Raw genomic sequence first — 20,655 nt, 5'->3', positions numbered from 1 at the left:
CTGGAAAATGTTGGACCAAGTGAATGCCTGGCTTTGATTTTGGCTATGAGGATTATTAGCTGCCAGCATGAAATACCATAAGCTCCTAGGTTATCTTAACTGGACCAAAAGGAACCAATTCCTTTTGCAAAAGGTTTGCTAAAAGGATGCACAAAACTGCTGTCATTGCTGCTGTCTGATCATCTCAGAAAAACTGTCCTCCTGTCCAAAAAGGTCATTTTCTCTTTCTGCCAATTTATAAAATGCTTACAGTGCTTTTAGGTATATTGAACCTAAAATTAAAGCAAACAACTTTATGAGCAACTCAGAGCAAATAATTAACTCATTTATAGACAGAAAAAAAACAAATCAAATCAACAAAACAATTCTGCCTCTGCATAATTTATACTTGTGGGAAAAAAAAAAGAAATTTAAATTCACTAAATATGTTCACCCTGCAATAGGCTACAGCATGCCATGTTTCCCTTGGTTTCATTTTGCAGGCTTTTTTTTTTTCTTCTAAATCTCATTTCCATTCTTTCCACTGTTAAATGATAAAGTAATCTAAATGACAAATTGGCCTTTCTCTCAATTTAAACACAGTGTGAATGAAGCACATTAATTCTCCATGCTGAATGCTATCAATTTGTATACCTCTTCCCTGTCACTCCTGCCCTTCCATTACGCCATGCAGTCAGCTGTCTTTATCTGATTAGAGGAAAAAACATTTCCAGAATGTTGCACCACACCAGTGGAATTTCATAATGGCCTAGGTAAAGCTTTCTCTTGGTTTCAGCAGACGTGATCAGAATTCCTAAGAGACCCAAGAGCAAACAACATTAGCAAAGGCACACTTACTCTTTTCTTTTGTCAACATTTTTTGTCCTTCTATTAATCTTCCATAATAGGTGATAAATAGGATATCTAGCCATCTAAACAGTTACAAGTAACTCCTGCCTCAGATGCACTGTCACTGCAAGTCAAGATACATGCCAGACAAGATTTACTGCACTGAACATAGTTCAAAGTACTAGGGATTGCAACTTGAAAAGGAATTTACATTTCCTCCCACCCACCTAGTGAAAGTCAAAGCTTTAAGTAACTAAACTCCCTACAAAACATAAGCAAGCTTTAAATATTTAATAATAGGACCCTCAAACCCAAATGCCTCCTCACCCAAGCCTTCTATCAGGAAGTGATGCCATTTCACCTATTTGCATTAAAAATAATAATAGGTTTTGAGAAAAAGAAGTAGAAACCAAGATTCAGTTCTCCCCCATTTCAGTGACCTGAACCACAACACAGACATGCTTGCCTTGTTTCCGCTCTCCTTGCATCCTTCTGAATCATGGAGAGCTTCCAAAAGAGATTTCATAGCCAGATGGCTAAAGAGGTGACAGATGGGGCTTTGAACCATCAGGCAGAGAATAGAATTAACCAGGATTTAATACTGCTTCAAAGACTGATGAACCAGTAGACCATCATACAGAGGAGAAGATTCCTCAAAACACAGGAGTTTCCTATCGGAAAGTCACCTTGCAAAAAGGCTTTGAAGAGGAGAGTAAACAGAAGTCACAGCTCTTTAAAAGGAAGGGGTGAGGAGCCAAAAATGGAGAAACAGGTGAAAACCCTCTTCAGCCAAACACTACATTCTGGCAGTTCAGCAACCTCCAGTTTTTGGTGGTTTTAGAAGACTTTGGATTGTATTTTAAACCTACATATTCTACAATTTAAATTATTTACTGGATCGAGCTTCATGGTTTCAGTATAACTATTTAAAATGAGTGTTAAATTTCAGTGGTAGAATTTGAGCCTATGTATCTATCTTCTGTTCACTTTTCTCTTTTTTCCTGAAGTTTATAAGGACTTTTTCCTCCCAAGCGGCTTTCTGTTGACTTTATGAACAGTCTACTAGATGAATATTTCAGGATGTAAGTATTTTCTTGCAAGACACTACTTTTGCAGGTCCTACTAAGTTACATTATGAAAAAAAAAAAAAACCAAACCCATTACAACACTATTTCACAGAGAGAAACTACATAATCATATTGCCTCATCACATGCAATATACACTTTCTTGTGCTAACACATAGAAATTCCCGTTATAGTCTTTTCCTAAGTTTATAATGGTCTTTTCAGTTCAAAGATGATTTGTAAAAAAATTATACTTGAAGTAGATTCTGCAGATTTCATGAATCAACTTCATCATCTCCCTTACTACTTCCCCCTGTTCCTATCAGTCTTCTGGCATGCCATACTCTTCTTTTAATGCTCAAATGAGGAGCTGCCATTTTCTGACTGCATACAGAGTCATTCACAGGGTGAGGAACTGGCTGACATGCTGCACGGTAATGGTAAATAGTTCCTTTTCAAACTGGCAACCTGTTCTTGATGGGGTCTCCCAAGGATTGATACTGGGCTCAATGCTGTTCAGTGTCTTCATAAGTGATCTGGATGATGGGATCAAGTGAACCCTGACCAAATTTGCTGATGATACCAAGTTGAGTGGGGAAGTGGAAACTTCAGAAGAGACAGCCACCCTACATGAAGACCTGGATAGGCTGGAAGACTCGGCTAACAAGAACCTGATGAAGTTCAACAAGAACAAGTGTAAGGTCTGGCACCTGCAAAAATACAGTTCAATAGTACAGCACAGTCTGGGATCTAATTGCCTGGGGAGCAGCTCTGTGGAAAGAGACCTGAGGATTCTGGTTGACAACAAAATCAACATGAGTGAACAGTGTGCATGCAGCTGTGGCAAAGAAAGCCAACAGGATGCTGGGTTACATCCATAAGGGCAATGTCAGCAGAGATAAGTCATTAACCTACTCTACTCAGCACTTGTCAGGCCACATCAGGAATACTGCGTTCAGTTTTGGTCCCGATTTATAAAGATGATGTAAACAGGTCGGAGAGGGTCCAGAGAAGGGCCACAGAGGTGATCAAAGTACTAGGGAAGATGCTGTATGAGGAGATGCTGAGAGAACTGGGCTTGTTCAGCCTTGAGAAAAGAAGGCTCAGGGGAGACCTTATCACCATGTTTCAGTATTTAAAGGGTAGCTACAAAGAAGATGGAAACTCCCTGTTTTACCAGGAGTCACATGGAAAAGATGTGGTGGATTCCCCAATACTAGACACTTTTAAGATCTGGCTGGACAGGGTGCTGGGACATCTAGTCTAGGTCGTGCTTTGCCTAGAAAGGCTGGACCATTGCCTTCCAACCTGGTATTCTATGATTCTGTGATTAAACAAAATCAAAATGATTCTTCTTCTAAGCATCTTTTTAATAGTGAGCAACTCCACTTTATTTAAGTGTGTGTGGTTTCTTTCAGCTAGTTACAGTTTGGTGTTGTTGCTGAAATGACTGCATCTACTACAGAAATATTTCACACCAAAAGAATAAGTAGTCAAAGAGAAAATATATTTCTGTTCTCCCATCATAAATAATAAAAAGACCATAAGATTAATTCAGAGTCAATACACAAAGCACTTATGATACACTAATGGTAATATCACTAAGCAATTTTCTTTCCTTAGTAATTCCCACATGAAAATCCATGGAACTAAATCTTCATATTCCACTCACTTTATCATGTTCCACACACAGATTTTCCCTTCAGGGAGATTACCCTCATGCAGACCAAAGAAAGCTATTTCTGAGGTTGTGTCTCAAGCCACGTGGCAAATTCCAGAATAAAGTACACAAAAAGAAAGTCTCAGACAAAGGGCAACTTAGGAAGAGGGTGATCCAACTGTATGATTTAGGAAGCCTATCCCAACAAATTAGCATGGTCAGAATTTATGTATGCATCCCTAATCCCAGAAGCAGAAAGCTTGCCTTCTAATGGACTACAGAAGGAAGGAGTATGTTCAAGGAAGTGATTGTAAAGGTCATCATTGATGTCATTGTTTCAACATTTTGGAAACAGAGAAATAATGACACTAGAAGGGGAAATTTCTCACTTGAAGTGACCAAGAGGCCTAAAACTAGCTGAAGTATATATTGTGCCATGGTACTATACTTCATCTGATATGTGCTTGTGCTAGAATTGGGTGTGCCTTGTCACATTCCAACGCATTCCGCTAAATGCACATTGAGGAAACAGCTTATTCCCTTACATGTGCATATAAATGCGTTTCACTGCCAGCAATTCATGAGGAAGTAATGGAAAAAAATTGCCTACCCAAACACTTTGAAACAAAATAACTGGCAGTGGGAGATGTTTAAGATCCCTGTTCCCCTGCTACTTCCACACAATCCCATCTGGGCAAGAGCCATTTGTCTCAGCCAGCTTGGTCACAACAACTAGAAGATATGAATATCTAGGATAAAAAGCTTGGAGAAACACATCTCTAGAAAACTATTTTTCTACATCGCAACCAGCTCTGTTAAACCAGTCTTAAACTAAACATAACAAAAATCTCCTTTTTTTATTTCTCATGCAGAAAAATGGTTACTGCGTATGTGCACATCTGCACTGAAATGTAATTATTCTTTTGCTTCAGATGCAAGACTGTGAATCTGAAGGAAACCATACCACAGATAATGAGCCGATTAAGTGCATGGACCCATCCTGAAAAACAGACCCTGCAATCTATAATCTATAGGTATGTAGACAGGCTAGGAACAACATGGGCCCCCTCCGGAAGCTATCAGGAGAACTGGCTACACAGGATTTGGAGAAGGCTGAGGTTCTGAATGACTTCTTTGCCTTGGTCTTCACTGGCAAAGGCTCTGACCACACCACCCAAGTCTTGGAAGGCAGATGCAGGGACTGTGAGAATGAAGACCCTAGGCCCACTGTAGGAGACGATCTGGTTTGAGACCATCTTAAGAACCTGAATGTACACAAGTCCATGGGACCTGATGAAATCCCACTGTGGGTCCTGAAGGAACTGGCAAAAGAAGTTGATAAGACACTGTCCATCATATTTGAAAAATCATGGCAGTCAGGTGAAGTTCCCGATGACTGGAAAAAGGGAAATATTTTCAAGAAGGGGAAAATGGATGACCAGTCAGTCTCACCTCCGTGCTTGGCAAGATCTTGGATCAGCTTCTCTTGGAAGGCATGCTAAGGCACATGAAAAACAACAAGGTGCTTGGTGACAGGCAGCATGGCTTCACTAAGGCCAAATCCTGCCTGACCCATTTGATGGCCTTCTATGATGGGGCTACGGAACTGATGGACAGGGGTAGAGCAGTTGATGTCATCTACCTGGACTTGTGCAAAGCGTTCGACACTGTCCCACACGACATCCTTGTCTCTAAATTGGAGAGATATCAATTTGATGATGGACAGAGCCTTGGGTGACATGGTTTAGTGTGAGGTGTCCCTGCCCATGGCGGGGGGTTGGACCTAGATGATCTTATGGTCCTTTCCAACCCTAACTATTCTATGATTCTATAATGAATCAGTAGTAAAAACATGTCTTCCTTTGTCTTCTGCTGTCTGCAAACTGATTAAGACAACTTACCAGTGATAAAAAATTAACATGCTTTCAATTTTTAAAATTTTTTCATAGCTGCATTATCATCACCGTGATATACCTACTAATGACAACAACAACAAAAAAAGCATTATCCCTGACACAGAGAAAAATGGGTTATGGTTTTCTTGACAAATTTTGCACAACAGGCCAGGTTATCAACTCTGTTGAGTTTAACTCTGGTTGTTCAAGGAGCATCTCCACTGACAGTAAGCCTAGGAACACATACCTATCAAAAGGTTTCAACCTTCCTCTTCCGGACAAAAGCCTACCAGAAAAGTTTGCATGCACATCCAAAAAATCCACTCTTGAACTAAGCTTCAAGTCTTACAAAAAAAGCCTAAATAACCATAATAAAATCAAATGGGTTGAGATGATATAAAATACTAGAGTCCACTTTCCATCTGACAGCAAAGTCTAAGTCTGGGGACTTGGGGAACCATTAGGATTAATCTACCTGAAACAATTACAAAACTTTGACTTTATTTTCTCTTTTTTATTAACACAGTAGAGTTAAGCCTATATAAAAGCCCATGCTGAAATAATTTATTTCATGTTTTGGGTAGCTCGTAGTCTTAACTCTGAAGTTGTTGAAGTAGTTATCATCTGAGCACATCTCTGCATCATACCACGTAGACATATATGAAGTGCTTAAAAAATGTGTAATATTATTACCATTGCTGCTGTTTCTCTGCATTTGTGTAAGATGAAGAGGTCCCAAGCCAGCAGTATGGTCCTGATATACAAACTAATGTACAAATACAGCAGGGTTTTACTCTGAATAGTCTTAAATGATCATGACTGACAATGGTCAGACAACTGAAATATCCCTTATTGCTTGACAAGTGCAACAAGGAGTGCATAGCAGTAGCTGTATTAGCAATGGCTATGTGTCCTGCTGTGAAAGGAACCATGCCTACATGTCATCTTTTTCCATTTTAAAACTAGGATATTTGTAGTGTGTTACTAAGTTGAAGTATACAGTCAAACTGCAAGATGTGGCATCACAAACTTCCTCATTTTGCTGTGTTTACATTTCCATGCAAATTTTTCTCAGCAAAGGTAAGTGAGAAATGTTGGGTTACCATAATAAAGAAACTAAGCCTGATCCTCTTTTTATACTTTGTAGATAAAAGTCGATGCTGGGTCACAAGTCTGGGGAGAAAAAATAAAAGGAAAAAAAAAAAAGGAAAGAAATACTTGTTTCAGTTCTGTTAAACTTACGGGATGGCACATTTTCATTTACCACTACGTTAAGTAACTCATGTACACCCAGCTGTCTAAATTTGGACTTTTGCTCAGAAGCCAGCTTGCTCTCATTTCCAAAAGAAAATGCTCACCTTTTGATTGCATGCATCACACCAGGGGTATCAGATTGTCAGAAGCCTGAACTTCTGAAACAGAGAGCTGCTGGTGTTGCTTTTTCTATCCCAAACTCTATTTTAATGCTTATTCTACCCACTCATCCTTTGTACCATTCCGATTCTTATCATGGGTACCAAAATAAGAGCCCCTACATGTTCACAGTGCAGAGCTGCTCAGCAGTGCAGTCTTGTACAACTTATGCCTGACTGGAAAGCGTGTAGGCACCGACCGTCACCTTGCGATAATGGCAGTTCTAGAGGACACTGAATCAAGACCATAAATTTATTTCATGTAAGTCAATGAAAAATAACAATGAGGGACCAAAGCTGGATTTGAACTGATCACCTAAGGAGGAAAAACTCCATATCCCATTGCATTGAGCTATCTGGAACTCTGCCTCATTCTTTGCCTCTGGCTGGAGATTTAGAACGCAGTAATATGCTGCCACAGGACACAGAGTGTCTGTCTTCATGAAGAAAAATGGAGCAAAAAAAAATTTAGTTCCCTTGTAGGATTACTGCTTTTAAATTAGGGAAGTATATCTCCAGCCTCAGAGATGCTAACTTCCCTGTAGCAAAGGCTTTTGTGTTATTTCTTATGGTCTGCTTAGCAGTTTATTACTGAGAAACAGTGACAGAAAGCAGTCAAAAGAAGGGCACTCAACCTACGGCAATGTGAAACTCCTGTTAAGAATTTTAAATCTTTCTTATTAGGGACTAACCTGCATACTTCTAAATCATCAGATAAGTCATCATACAACACTGAAGGCTTCTGAACATCATCAGTCACACTGGGCCCTGCCCCAGCAGGTGCTCCATTATTGGGGACTGCCAGAGCATCACTCCCAGAGCCTCCCTCTGCAAAGCAGTCCTTCAAATCTTTACTGTGTCTAAGGAAAGATGCAGGGTGCCGATCTCCATAGTAGCCTTTTCCTTTGCTTTTTCCACATTTTCTTGAGGAAATCCTTGCTTCCTGAGATGACACTGAAGACTGTGATTCCTTTAGCCTTGGAACCCTTCTTCGGCGGTGATTTAAAGTAGGATTCTCAGGGTCAGATACCTCTTGCTTGTTTTTCCCCACTGTCCCCAAAGTGACAAGTTCAACAGCATTATTGTTTGAGGACCCATCCTGGTTAATGCATGATCTAGTGTTCCTTCTCCCTCTCCTGGGTATTCTGGCCTTTTCTCTTGCTCTCCTCCTAGCCTGAGCCCACTGACTCTCATCTGAAGATGATGATGAATCAGATGCATTCCAACTGGACCTTGCAGGCTCAGGATGCAATTTACAGTCTTTCCCTTTTCCTTGCTTTTCTGCATGCTCACCAGTGTCTCCAGTCTCTCTTTTCCGCCTAAACCTTCGTTTTACTTGTTTCTTACCAGACTCCCTATTGGAAGGGGTCAACACCATAACAGGGGTTGCATGTTCAAGCTCATCTTCTGACAAATCATGCAAGGTAGTAGATCTAGACAAAGCAGTAAGCAAAGGAAAGGGATGGAAATGGTAAGGGTGGGTGGAAGGAGAGAAATCACAAAAAAAAAAAAAAAGAATGAAAATGAAAACATGAATTTTAATAGAAAAACATGAGACTGAAAAGCAAAAATACAACCAAACCAAAAAGAGATCAAAAGAAAACTAAAGTCTATGTAAATTATGAATAGTATTAAGCAGAAGCAAGAGCTACGTATAATGTAATAAAAACAACTAAAAAGTATCAACCAGATTAGAGTATATTTTTCTCAACACATACCTACAAATGTCCTGAGTGGAAGGGCAGACAGACAACCGTGACTGACTCCTGGGAGCTGTTCCTGTTGTAGGACTGCTTGCCTGTTGAAATAAGTTAGACAGTTTGGAATCTTTGTCCATGAAATACATTGCAGATATTTTAGTGCTTTGCCACATGATTAAAAAATTAAAGTAACTGTTGCTGCTGTTCATAGCGCACTGTTGAACACATGCAAGCTCACAAAATCCAGGAAGCCTGACCAAAAGTGAAACCTATTTGTGGAACTAAGTGTGACTGAAGTGTTTCAGCTCTCATTTACTCATGACTACTTTTTGTCACTGTTTGAGGAAGCAGCTTTCAACATTTAAATTTCATTTGGGTTTTGAATGTCTGATGGGAAAGAATGTTGTTTTTATTTCATGCAATCAAACCATGATGATTCCTGTCAAAATGGAGTGAAGTGCATTTAAATTATGCTGAGTGATGAAGAGAACAAAGCTAACCTATGTTGAGTGGACTGACAGAATGGCACAGAAATTAAAGTGTGTTTTAAAAGGTTTCCAAGGCAATCTGATCTTCTAGAAGAGCTGAAAAATGTTAAACTGATGAGCCTGAGAAGACCAAAGTGCAGACACATCTCTACAGAGCTGATCACATTCTCAAACAGCAGGAGAGATATAAACCACATTTAGTATGTGACATTTTGCTTATCAGATTGTTGATACAAATTGTAGTCTCAGTTGCTCAATACTTCTACTAAAAATACATTTTGATGGTGTTAAAAGCAAACCATTTCAATCTGCCTCCCAGTCTACTGGCAGCATAGCTGTATGGAATCCAAATTTAAATCAAGGGCTTTGGGATTCAGGATCACCCATGAGGTACAGTATTGTGGGAAGAACATTCCATACAAATAATTCTTGAGGCTTTGACCTTCCTTTAGCTGGTAAGGACATTATCTTTTAGTATGCAACCCTACTCTGTTATAAGCACCACTACCAAATGGAGACAAAATACTATAAACCTAAGGATTCCACAAGATCACACACCAGATACAAGGGAACAATGACTGTTAAGCAATCATACAAAGTACAAAGAATAAAAAGACATAAAGGCTCTCATCCCAGGTTTTTTTACTAGTAAATCAAATTCAGTCACATGTAGAGTCCGTAATGAAAATTATTTCTAGCTCACCTTTCACAAACATTTTTGTGGTGTCAGTTTGAAAATTAATAGTACAAGTAAAAATAAATAAAAAGAGCAAGCACCTGCTGACACTTTTATCCTGGGTTCTACCCATTGTATTTCATGCATAGATCATAGTCACCTCTATGTGCATTTTTTTTTTTTATGGGATATCATCTGAGACTTAAGAACAGTGCTTTTCCATTCTTACAGCTTTTGGAATTCAAAAACTTTTTACCTCTTGATTAATATCACAACAGCAAAAATATTAGTAATTCTTTATTAGCAGTTCCATGAAATGAAACTCAGAGGTATGAAAACTAAGCAAACACAAGAAGGTAAATCGATAGCATTTTTGGGCACAATCCTCATGTTTAAATGGTATTGCAATGCCTCGTCAACCAGACAGAGAAGGAACTTTAGTGTGTCTACATGCAGTCTAATGTTGGGAAAAAGAACAAATATCAGTGACAGAAATTGTATTTAATATTGTTTCTTCTATAAAAAGCAACATTTCAATTGCATGTACTATAAAGGAATATGAATTTTTCTTACATACATATTAGAAACAGATGGCATATGTATGGTTGGGTATGTAATCATCTCAGCCTCCATGATTACTTTTAAGTGATTAGGCATAAATTAAGCTACTTAATGAGGAAAGATGTAGACATCAGCACAAGCCACATTGCTGGGCTACATGCTGCTGCTGTGTAAAAAAGTGTCCCTCCAGACTAAACCACAGGTGAAGAACTGAAGAAGAAATCCAGCCCTAGAGTAAAGTGTGGATTCCCAAATGCATCCTTTGTGCCTAGCTTCCATTTTTTTTTCCCCCTCACAGCTGCAGGACTCTTACCATTGCTTCTTTCAGGATCTGTGTACTACAAGGGTTCATCTCGATCTTAAGTGGCCAGGTCATCCCCATGCTGTAAACACAAGTTTTGTATTGCCTTGCCACAAGTATTCATTATACCCTTTGAAGGGATTAGAAGAATGACTAAGCTGGCCCAGTAACCATACAGTAGGTCTGCACAAGTTCAAGAAACTTTCAGCAGCTATTAAGGTAGGAAGTCAGCTAGACATTACTTCAGAGGGCTGAAATCAAGCCAAAAATTAAAACAAATTCCTTGAAAAGCTTTTACACGTATTATTTAGGACTGGAGACAGGTGGAAATCTAATTATTTTTAGATAAAAATTACATTACCAGCTTGGTTGCTTAAATCCTACATTTCACTCTCAGCTGTAAAGAGGTCTGGACTGTTTCAGCCTTGCTCAGTCAAATTTACTTTCTAGTTCCCCTGAACTGGCATAATGACATTATGTTTAGCTGCACATAACTCAGAGGAAGGTTTATTTCCTTCTAAAATAATTTACATCAAAATCTTACCGCCCCCCCCAAAAAAAAAAACAAATGCTTTTTGCTTGTTTGTATAATCCCTATTGGATCAAGCCTGATATCTGGGCAGACAAAAAGCCTATGCACCACTTAAATCTTCAAAAGCAAAGCAAGTAAACTGCCAAGTTATGCACAAGAGAATTCAGATTCTTATCTGTAAGCAACATTAATTCAATAGGTTTCTACAACTTTTAAATATAAATTTTGATTTTTATCTACCCTAAAATAGCTTTTAATGGTTAAATCATAGATGCATAGAATACCAATTTGGAAGGGACATCAAGGAGCACCTGGTCCAACCTTTCTTGGCAAAAGCACAATCTAGACAAGATGGCCCAGTAACCCATCCAGCTGAATCTTTAACATGTCCAGTGTTGGGGAAATGAAAATGAACTGATAAAGTGATTTCTAAAACCAAGAAAGTTTGTGCTCCTGATATTCATTATTTGATGTTTAGTTATGGACTTACACATAGCAGAGGGCCTTATTTTGTAAATAATTCCCATCTTATCTCTGTAAATGAAACAGGAGTGGAAGGACCTGTTAATGTCAGGTGTGTTCCTGCTACCACATGCCATATGAATATAATCATTCACAGTTCATCAAGCTGTTTTCAAAAACTTGCAAATTTCAACTCAGCAGGAAGCTTGTTTCAGACCTTTACTCCAAAACCTCTTTGCTTTGTCATCCTACCCACATTCTGACAGCATAAACTGCACCTGCTTTCTGCTGCCAGCACCACCTCTGGGCTTACCTCATTTCTTTCAGTAATATTCCCTCTTAGCCATCTCACCTACACGCTATACATTCCAAGCAAATATATTTATTTATTTTTTAAATACTTATTAAGTTCAGCCTCACCATGAAGATACCTAAAGTAGCATTTAGTCAGGTGTTGTGTTTACAGAGCACAGCATACAGCTATATGGAAGTTCCAGATTAGATTCCAGAAGGGATACAGTTTTATCAGTGCTGCATTTTGCTTCCTCTGAGCAACAGAGTGGGCTGATGAACCCAACCAAGTACTGAACAAGTTCCATGTTCATTCAGTCGGCACTACCTTGGAGTCTCTGCAATAGCGTGATGCCACAAAACACTGGTCCATCACCCCTGATCATAATATAGGCTTTCTTTTATTTTTAATCATCTTTAAGATTAATTTTAGTAACAAAATACAAAACCTATTAAGTGGTATCAAGTTTATTTTAGAGGCATATCTGAAAAACCAAAACATGATCATATGAATATATTCTGATCACATCATATCAGTCCAGCTCTTTTGGGAATTTATATACTACAGATGTCAGAAACAGTATCGAACACACAGATCTTATTGCTATAATTGCTATCCCACTGCTACACTGCTATTTAGCACACTGAATATTTTGAGATACTGTATTTATTGAATAGAAAGATCAGAGTGGTGCTGTGGACTCAATTCCACTTGGCAGGCAGAATAAGGATTTTTTAAAACAATAAAATTCCTTGAATGTATGGCTACTTCAGACAGCTATATTGCACAGCTCATCTGAATGGGAAAACTAAACTAGCACTGCACTAATTCTATCAAAGCAAATTATATCATCTGCATAATTAAATGTGGCAATTCAAAATAAAGTTGTTTAACAATTCATTTATAAGCAAGGCAGCTAATTTATCTGTGCCATGAAAGATGAGTGAAGGATAATGCCAACTCCAGCTGATTAAGTCTGGCATTTCAAAAACATTGTTAGTTGAGAGAGATTCATTCCCCTGTCATCACCTTCTGCTCTCTTGGCCAGTTTTGATGAACCTTCTTGTCAAGGATATGGAATTCAATTAACTGACATGACAGGGTACTTATCCATAATTACTTTTGATACATTCAACAGGAGTTGATATTCTGCTTTTCAAGCAGAATATTTTGCTTTTCAAGCAGAATATTGGTAAATACAAAGTTTTCAGGACAAGCAAGATAATAATCATTTATCTGACACAAGCAGACTTCGGTATCACACACGTATCCATGTTAAAGACTACAGCAAAGACAGAAATGGGGGTCAGAATGAAGTTCAACTGATTAAAACAGTAAGAATTTCAAATCAAGATTGCCTTTACATTGGTGTTCAGAATCTGACAGAATATTCCAGATAATAACAAGAAATCAGAATCCTCACTGACTATTGCTTAATGCTGCTTGTTAAAACTAGTCCAAGAACGAGTCAAATTGTGCTTTTCTTAAAAAGAGAAAAGGGCTCTACTTTGACCTAACAGAAAAGCTGAGCAAAAACATTCCACAAATGTAAAGCAATCGTATATAGAGTCCAGCTTTAAACTAACAAACCAGATGTAAAGGACAGCTGATAAAAAATGGCCTCACAGATGTCACCAGAAAGGCTAATGAATCCTCTAATGCTTCTTTAATGCTGAATAAGGAAGGCCAGAGGCATTTCTAAAAGCTGCTCAGATTACAATACTGCTTAAGAGAAAGGTGCAGAAAATTGAGGGATGATAGGGCAGACAGGGAATATGAATAATGCTTTTATTCTCCTACTAAGTATATGCTTTATAGCGGTGATGCATCACAGAATCCTCCAGATCTCACCAGCCAGTACAGTTAAAAAGCTGAAACTTCATCCTATTAAAATAATGGCACACCAAGGAATGGTTACCTTCAAAGATTAGAACAGTTTGCATGGCAATAAGCTCAGCAGGAGATCTAGTCTGTGTATTCTCAACTGAAAAATTCTGCTTTGTAAACAATGCAACTTTTTATGGAAAACATCCATCTTTATAAACTTTTATTTGGATTATTTCTCAGGTCTAAAAAGATCAAAAACACAGTGGAAATGACCCAAGACGGGTATATCTTACAAAGTGTGTCTTGATGACAAATGAAAATGGGTTTGGTTAAAGGAGGGCTCTTGGTGGGCTTTTTGTTGCTGCTTGAGTTTCTTTCTTGGCTGTTTTTGTTTGTTTGCTTGTTTGTTTGTTTTTGGTTTTTTTTGTTCTTTATGATGGAGTTCCTGCTTTGTGCTCAGATTTCAAGGTTCTTATAATCTGATTGATGGCTTTACAGGAACACTAAATTAATTGGTAACTCAATTTATCTTACATTTTCTTACACATATTTTTTTGAGATTATTCCTTGCATATTTCTCCCCCAAACTTTCTCTTTCCCTTCTGTCCTCCTTCGCCTTGCTTCTGAAGAGAAGGAATAAAGGGAAAAGTAACACAAGGGGAAGAGACGAAATATCATAGAATCATAGAATCGTTAGGGTTGGAAAGGACCTTAAGATCATCTAGGTCCAACCCCCCTGCCATGGGCAGGGACACCTTACGCTAAACCATATCACCCAAGGCCTCGTCCAACCTGGTCTTGAACACTGCCAGGGATGGAGCATTCACAACCTCCCTGGGCAACCTATTCCAGTGCCTCACCACCCTAACAGGAAAGAATTTCCTCCTTATATCCAATCTAAACTTCTCCTGTTTAAGGTTTAACCCGTTACCCCTTGTCTTATCACTACAGTCCCCAATGAAGAGTCCCTCTCCAGCATCCCTACAGGCCCCCTTCAGATACTGGAAGGCTGCTATGAGGTCTTCACGCAGCCTTCTCTTCTCCAGGCTGAACAGCCCCAACTTTCTCAGCCTATCTTCATACAGAAGGTGCTCCAGTCCCCTGATTGTCCTCGTGGCCCTTCTCTGGACTTGTTCCAACAGTTCCATGTCCTTTTTCTGTTGAGGACACCAGAACTGCACACAATACTCCAGGTGAGGTCTCACAAGAGCGGAACAATACCATTTAGCACTTTTGAAAATATTATTCTGTAGAAAATGTTTTGAAATCTAAATCACTAAAGCAGGTTTACTTTCCATCGAAGTAAAATCAAAATAGCAAGTGGCAAATCTATCCTACTGTTTGAAAAAAAGAAAGGCAATTACACCTTTGATTTGTAGATTTGATAAGCTTTTTGATTTCTCTTTACTGATCTATGTTAATCTTTATTTAAAAGGTACAAGCTTTAGTGAAAAAATCCATTTCTTTAGATGTAGAAGCACTGTTGGCTAAACTTTGAATTATCAGATGGACTATAGTTTGTAAAAGTCTTTGGTCTGCAGCAATGCAAAATTTTTGATCCAAGAGTCTCTTCAAGAATGCGTCTTTCTAGGCATTATCACTGTCTTATTTGCAGTTCTGAGCAAAATTACAGAGATGTGGACAACTGAAACAAAGGATGTGCTGGTCTTTATACAAAAGGTGAAGAAACCTAAGACCAGCAGCTTTTGACTGTTTGGAAGAAGCTAAATGCAAATTTAGCCTGCAGGAAAGGTGAAGCACAAAACATGCATTTTCTTTGGTACTGGATAACAGTATGTTAGTTCTAAAGGTAGTCAGTTTCAGTATTGAGAGAGCATAATTTAGACTTTCTCTTCCATTTAAAAGGGCATCTGTTTTCATATATCCCTCTGTCTGCAAGACTTAAAGCCTCAAAATGTTTCTATAAACTAAGCAGTTTTCAATCATATGACATTCTGTCACTCTCCTGCCATACTTACGTGTGTGAGTGCATACACTCACCATATGCTTTGTTTGGGTTATGCAGGAGACAGCCTGGATAAAATCCTATCTGTGAGGATATCAGTATATTTCAACAACTCTGTTGTGTATTTGATACCTACTTATTCCAGCCCTAAGGATAAGAGAAACCTCAATCTGCTGTATTTACAGTACAAAACCAGCAAAAGAGCTGTAGAAAGACTATTGAAATAACTAAGCTAAAAGAAGTGGAACCCTGACAATGCATCATTACAGAAAACAGGAGATGCCATATCCAATCACTGTAGAAATACAGTTTCCTAATTTCATTCTTTTTAGGACAAACACTTGAAATGTGCTTCTGAGTGCCATGGCAAAAAAAAAATAAATGACATATAAAAATTTCCAGGAGTCTATGTGGAGCTGGTATGTTAAAGATCATAGTTTTTGTTGAAAACTCAATAATAAGCAAATGTAATAAGGTGCATATCCTGTTTATTGAAAACAAATCAAAGCTGCTTCTGTACAGTATTGCATATCGCAGGATATGACTGAAATCTGTGATAACACAATGTCTTTACAAAAATGGAAATTCTATATGGGCGTTACATGCTAAGTAAGCATGTATAAACATAAATTTTGTGGTACTTAACACATTTCAACCATATATGCTATTTTGTCTGAATGTGTCATTGTGGCATATTTAGGTAAACTCAGAATACACTGTTGGTAAGAACTGTAATTGAGTAAAATAGAATCTGTATAATTATATGTATTGTTGTAGACATATAATTGTATTTTGTATGTATTTCCTCTTATTATAACACAAGTTTAAAACAGGTCAAGTTTATCCAAAAATAAATTAAAAATTTATTATTTTCTACTTCTTGTCACCTGGAACTGAGATAGATTTAATGCAATTTTATTCAGAAGTTTAAATTTCAGGCAGACTTAGATAAATTCTGCAGTTACACTTTTTGTTAAACTTATTGCAAATAATGAGTAAACAATAGGGACAAGCCACAGAGTATTCTCTAGACAACCCCCCCCCAAACTTTTACACTTCAGAGAAAAAAAGTGCAGCAATAGTAATTATGCCATTGTATTTAGTTCTTTTTTCTTTTTTTTCTTTTCCCTGCTTTATGTTTAGATAAACCAATTTTTTTTCATTAAGTTGTTTACTTTGTGCTGTTGTCTTTTACATGAATGAGAGTTAAGTGCCTGGTTAGTCTTCACCTTTGATATTAATGATTCTTTTTAGGAGCAAGAATCATTTAGATGACTAACGTAACATTTACACTCAATTTTAATACTGGCTTTGTATACATGGTATTATTCACTGTAACAGCAATTTTGAAGGCTGACATTTTACAGTTTACAAGAGCAAGGACTTTTTTTTTTCTTGGTTTATTTTCTGTTTTGAAAGCTCTAATGTTTCCTCTCAGCTGCTCATTACAGTAATCTGGAAGCTATGTGGGGTATTTTTTTGAAAAAATAAACCAACAAAACATCAAAACCAAAACCACAAAACCTACCAGTCTGGAGGAGAACTGTAATTTATAATTAGTGTGAAATTGGAAAAGACCAGTAAGCATAACAAACGTGAATAGACTTATAGCACTGCAGTCCCCTGTAGCAAAATGCAAAGGTTATGCAACTGCCCTTTAGGATTCAAACAAAAGGTATCTTGGAGATGTTGCAATCCTTTTTCAGGCTATGAAAGTTGCTGATATTAATTTCTTTTAAAAGAACATTTTAAGTTATTTTATTCTTTTTCCACCATAAAGCCTATCATTTGTGCTTACAGTAATTCAGACAGATGATATGCATTCTTTGTTGATATCATTGCTAAAGACATGGTGGTATCTCTACCCATTAAAATATAATCCTGAACTCTGCTTCATGTTGTGTAAATCACCCAGATTGTGATACAGGACTTAATACATTCACCTCATACTGAGAAAGGATGAAAAATAACAAAATATCAAAACCCATGTGAGAGAAGGTTCAATTTATTGGAAGAGATTAAATGGAATTTTATGATTCAGAAGGATAAAACATTATATTACATATTGCATAAATTGATACTCGGTTTGTGAAATATATCTTGAAATCAAAAATTGAGTATCTCAAATCAACAATCAAACATTGGCAACAATAAATTTTTCATGTAAAACATTAGTGGCTCTATTTTGATGTGCTGGTGTCTTTTGGTTTTGATTTGTACCTTATCAACAGGAGCCGAACCTGACATAAGAAATGAGTACAGAAATTGCATAAAGATATAGTAAAATCAATTATTTCCTTCTTTCCTTTCTCTGTTGTTTTTAACATTTCTACATTAGACCAATGAATGTTATCACATAAACTACTCCAAAACAATCACCCCCAATTCTGCCTAATGTAACTCAATGGAATTTTATTAGATGGATGCTTCAGAGACTTGTAAATAAAAAGTGTTCTAAAACCTGCTCCAGGCTTTTGAGAAGCAATTGAGCCAAAACAGAAATCAGGCAAGCCCGAGTTTCTCTGCACTGAAAAATAAGCCCAAAGTTACCATCAGAGAATTTCAAAACTTACTGCTGAGAGAGCATCCTTCTCTGAGGAGCTCTTGAATCATAATTAACATGCAGAAAGATAATTACAATGTTTTAGAAATGTTTCTTCTAGAAAGCATTTTAACATAACCAGGCAGCCTCAGAAACACACATAAGCATAACCTCCATGGTAATTCGAACACTCAATTTGTTCCACTGGTTAACCACAACAGAAAGAAATGAATCCACTGGATCCTTCTCAGACTAGCTTTCCCGGTAAATTATACATATTTTTAGGAAGACATAACAAGTTTAACAAAAAATCTATAGTGCACAGAACTAAGCAATGGAAAATAGGTTATGAACAAGGTCAAGTTTTGAATTTATTAGATTTTTAACACACCCACGTAAGATAATATTAATTCTGAAATCCAGAACACTGCACAAGACTATCTTTTACACAGAATAATAAAGTTGTCTCTCCTACCAAGACCATGGAAAATGAGTGGGAAAGTCTAAGGGTTAAAAATATAATAATAATTAGAAAACAGCAAGGCTGGTTCAAAACTCATAGTTTCAATACTTCTATGTATTTATTTATATGTATTACAGTAGACTAGTTTTGAAAGCCATAGTTAGTTAGTAACCAAGGCTCCATTTTGTCACTGTGTGATGAATAGTGCAATGCAGCTCAGTCCCAGGAACGAGCTATTACTCCTAGTGCTAGCAGGGCAGAAGGCAAAGAAGGCTTGTTAATTGATTTATTGATTCTACAGGAAAAATCTAGCTTATTACTGGTAAGGCAGCAGAAATCAGACACTGGTACATTTTCCTAATTGCCTCTGCTTGGAAAACCAACTGAAGTACTTGCTCTTGGATTCCCAAAGCAGTTTTATTGGTGTATAGGCTGAAGCATATAAACAGATGTTGCAGGTGGACGTTCCCTGAAGACAGCCACAGCTGACTGTCAGTCAGGAGTACCAGGAAACAGGCAGACAGAAGTGGACATAGCATGGAAGAATGAGGGTACAAAATAACACTAGATTACTTTCAAGCACCTGCAATTAACTTAGTGGTTACCCTAAGAATGGGATATTTAAGGTCACTGTAACAAGCTGGAAAAGAACCCAGAGAGGGATCAGCAAATTAGTTTGAGGAAATGCTCTCCCTCCTTCCCACTGACCAAAATAGTGTAGGTATGGTACAGGAGGGCTAAGGGCAGGTGGGGTAAAGCATGGTGTCTTACGGGGGCAGTGGGAGCTACAGCACTGCTAAAATAGGTTTCACTGTTCATATACTCTTTCCCACAAATAAAACAGTAACTGATTCAGTGCTGGAAGTGTAGGATTTTGCCTTACTCCTACCACAGTGATGAAACACTCCACTATACACGTAAAAACAAAAAATTAAAAAAAAAAAATGGGTAGAGCTACATAATTTTATGATTACATGAAAAGCATTTGTAAATATTCCAGTTGGCTTAATTTTAAATTTGTACACATATAGAAACATATTGGCCAGCCACTGCTTTTACTTAGTAACATGTATTAAGGTGGAATTTAAAAATAATTTCATATTGAAATCATATCTAAATATTTTAAATTTTGTCCTTGCATTAGCCTAAAATAGTTTATTACTGAAATTCCAACCAGGAACTTACATGCACTCTCAACAGACAGCAAAAGTGAGTGATAAAATTGGAGTGATTTGCCCCATGGTCCCGCTAGGAAATGTTTGATTTTAAAGTCTATAAATTGAACAGGCTTATGCTAACTAGTCTCTGGTAAATAACAAACCAAAGCCATTGCTTCTCATTATGTCTAGATAAAACATATCCAGTGTTCAACAATTCAGTTCACTTTGTAGTACTGTGTAATTCGGAGTTAATGTGCCTAGTAAGTAAAATTGCCCAAGCATATACTGCACAGCTTAGGTGCCCTCTCTGAATAAACAGCTTACGAGCATTATGCATCTGTATCTGCAGAATCTTTATTAGATTTCTTTTCAGAAATAGGGTGGTACAAAACCGAATGATATCAGGGAGCACCTATCCTGCTCTAGGGCAGGAGCTCCATATACAACCAATGGTGGCACACACAATAAGCAGTAACTATTAAAAACTAACTATTTGACCTTTTTTTTAGCTTATTCATACTGGCAAATGAAGGCAGTAAAAGACAATGTTTTGATTACTGTAATTCCTATTTTTATATAAAGACACTACTTTTTTATTTTATTGGAATTTCTGTTGTGTGCAAGATCCAGCACAGCACAAAACTCAAAGACTGCCTTTGGTATGCAGTTTACATCACCTAGAAGCTTCCAATCTTGTTTTCAGGTGCAGTATTTGTTACTATTACTTTGTGCCATGCAATACTAACCTGAAAAGTTGTATGCTTTTCTATGCATACACATATATATAACCTCCTGTTTTATAAAAAGAAGCATTTTGAATCAGAC

General features: G+C 37.5%; 1 protein-coding gene across 5 annotated transcripts in view; it reads right to left on the bottom strand.

The window, feature by feature from the left end:
- MARCHF1 (membrane associated ring-CH-type finger 1) overlaps positions 1 to 20,655 on the bottom strand; it is a 157,212-nt gene that overhangs the window by 25,820 nt on the left and 110,737 nt on the right. For 4 of the 5 annotated variants that reach the window (XM_061475525.1, XM_061475542.1, XM_061475515.1 and 1 more), the window contains 2 exons: positions 8,579 to 8,658; positions 7,553 to 8,293 (listed from right to left, as the gene is read on the bottom strand). In XM_061475525.1, coding sequence (XP_061331509.1) covers positions 7,553 to 8,238 — 686 coding nt within the window. In that variant the 5' untranslated portion in view covers positions 8,239 to 8,293; positions 8,579 to 8,658. The remainder of the gene's footprint in view (positions 1 to 7,552; positions 8,294 to 8,578; positions 8,659 to 20,655) is intronic. The other variant, XM_061475552.1, reaches the window with a different exon arrangement.

This window comes from Pezoporus flaviventris, unplaced genomic scaffold (genome assembly GCF_033815535.1).
Source record: "Pezoporus flaviventris isolate CSIRO_AGI_PZ_B2104156 unplaced genomic scaffold, CSIRO_AGI_Pfla_v1 ptg000002l, whole genome shotgun sequence".
NCBI lineage: Eukaryota > Metazoa > Chordata > Aves > Psittaciformes > Psittacidae > Pezoporus > Pezoporus flaviventris.
Note: the sequence above shows the minus strand (reverse complement) of the source record. Positions and strands in the feature narration are given on the sequence as shown.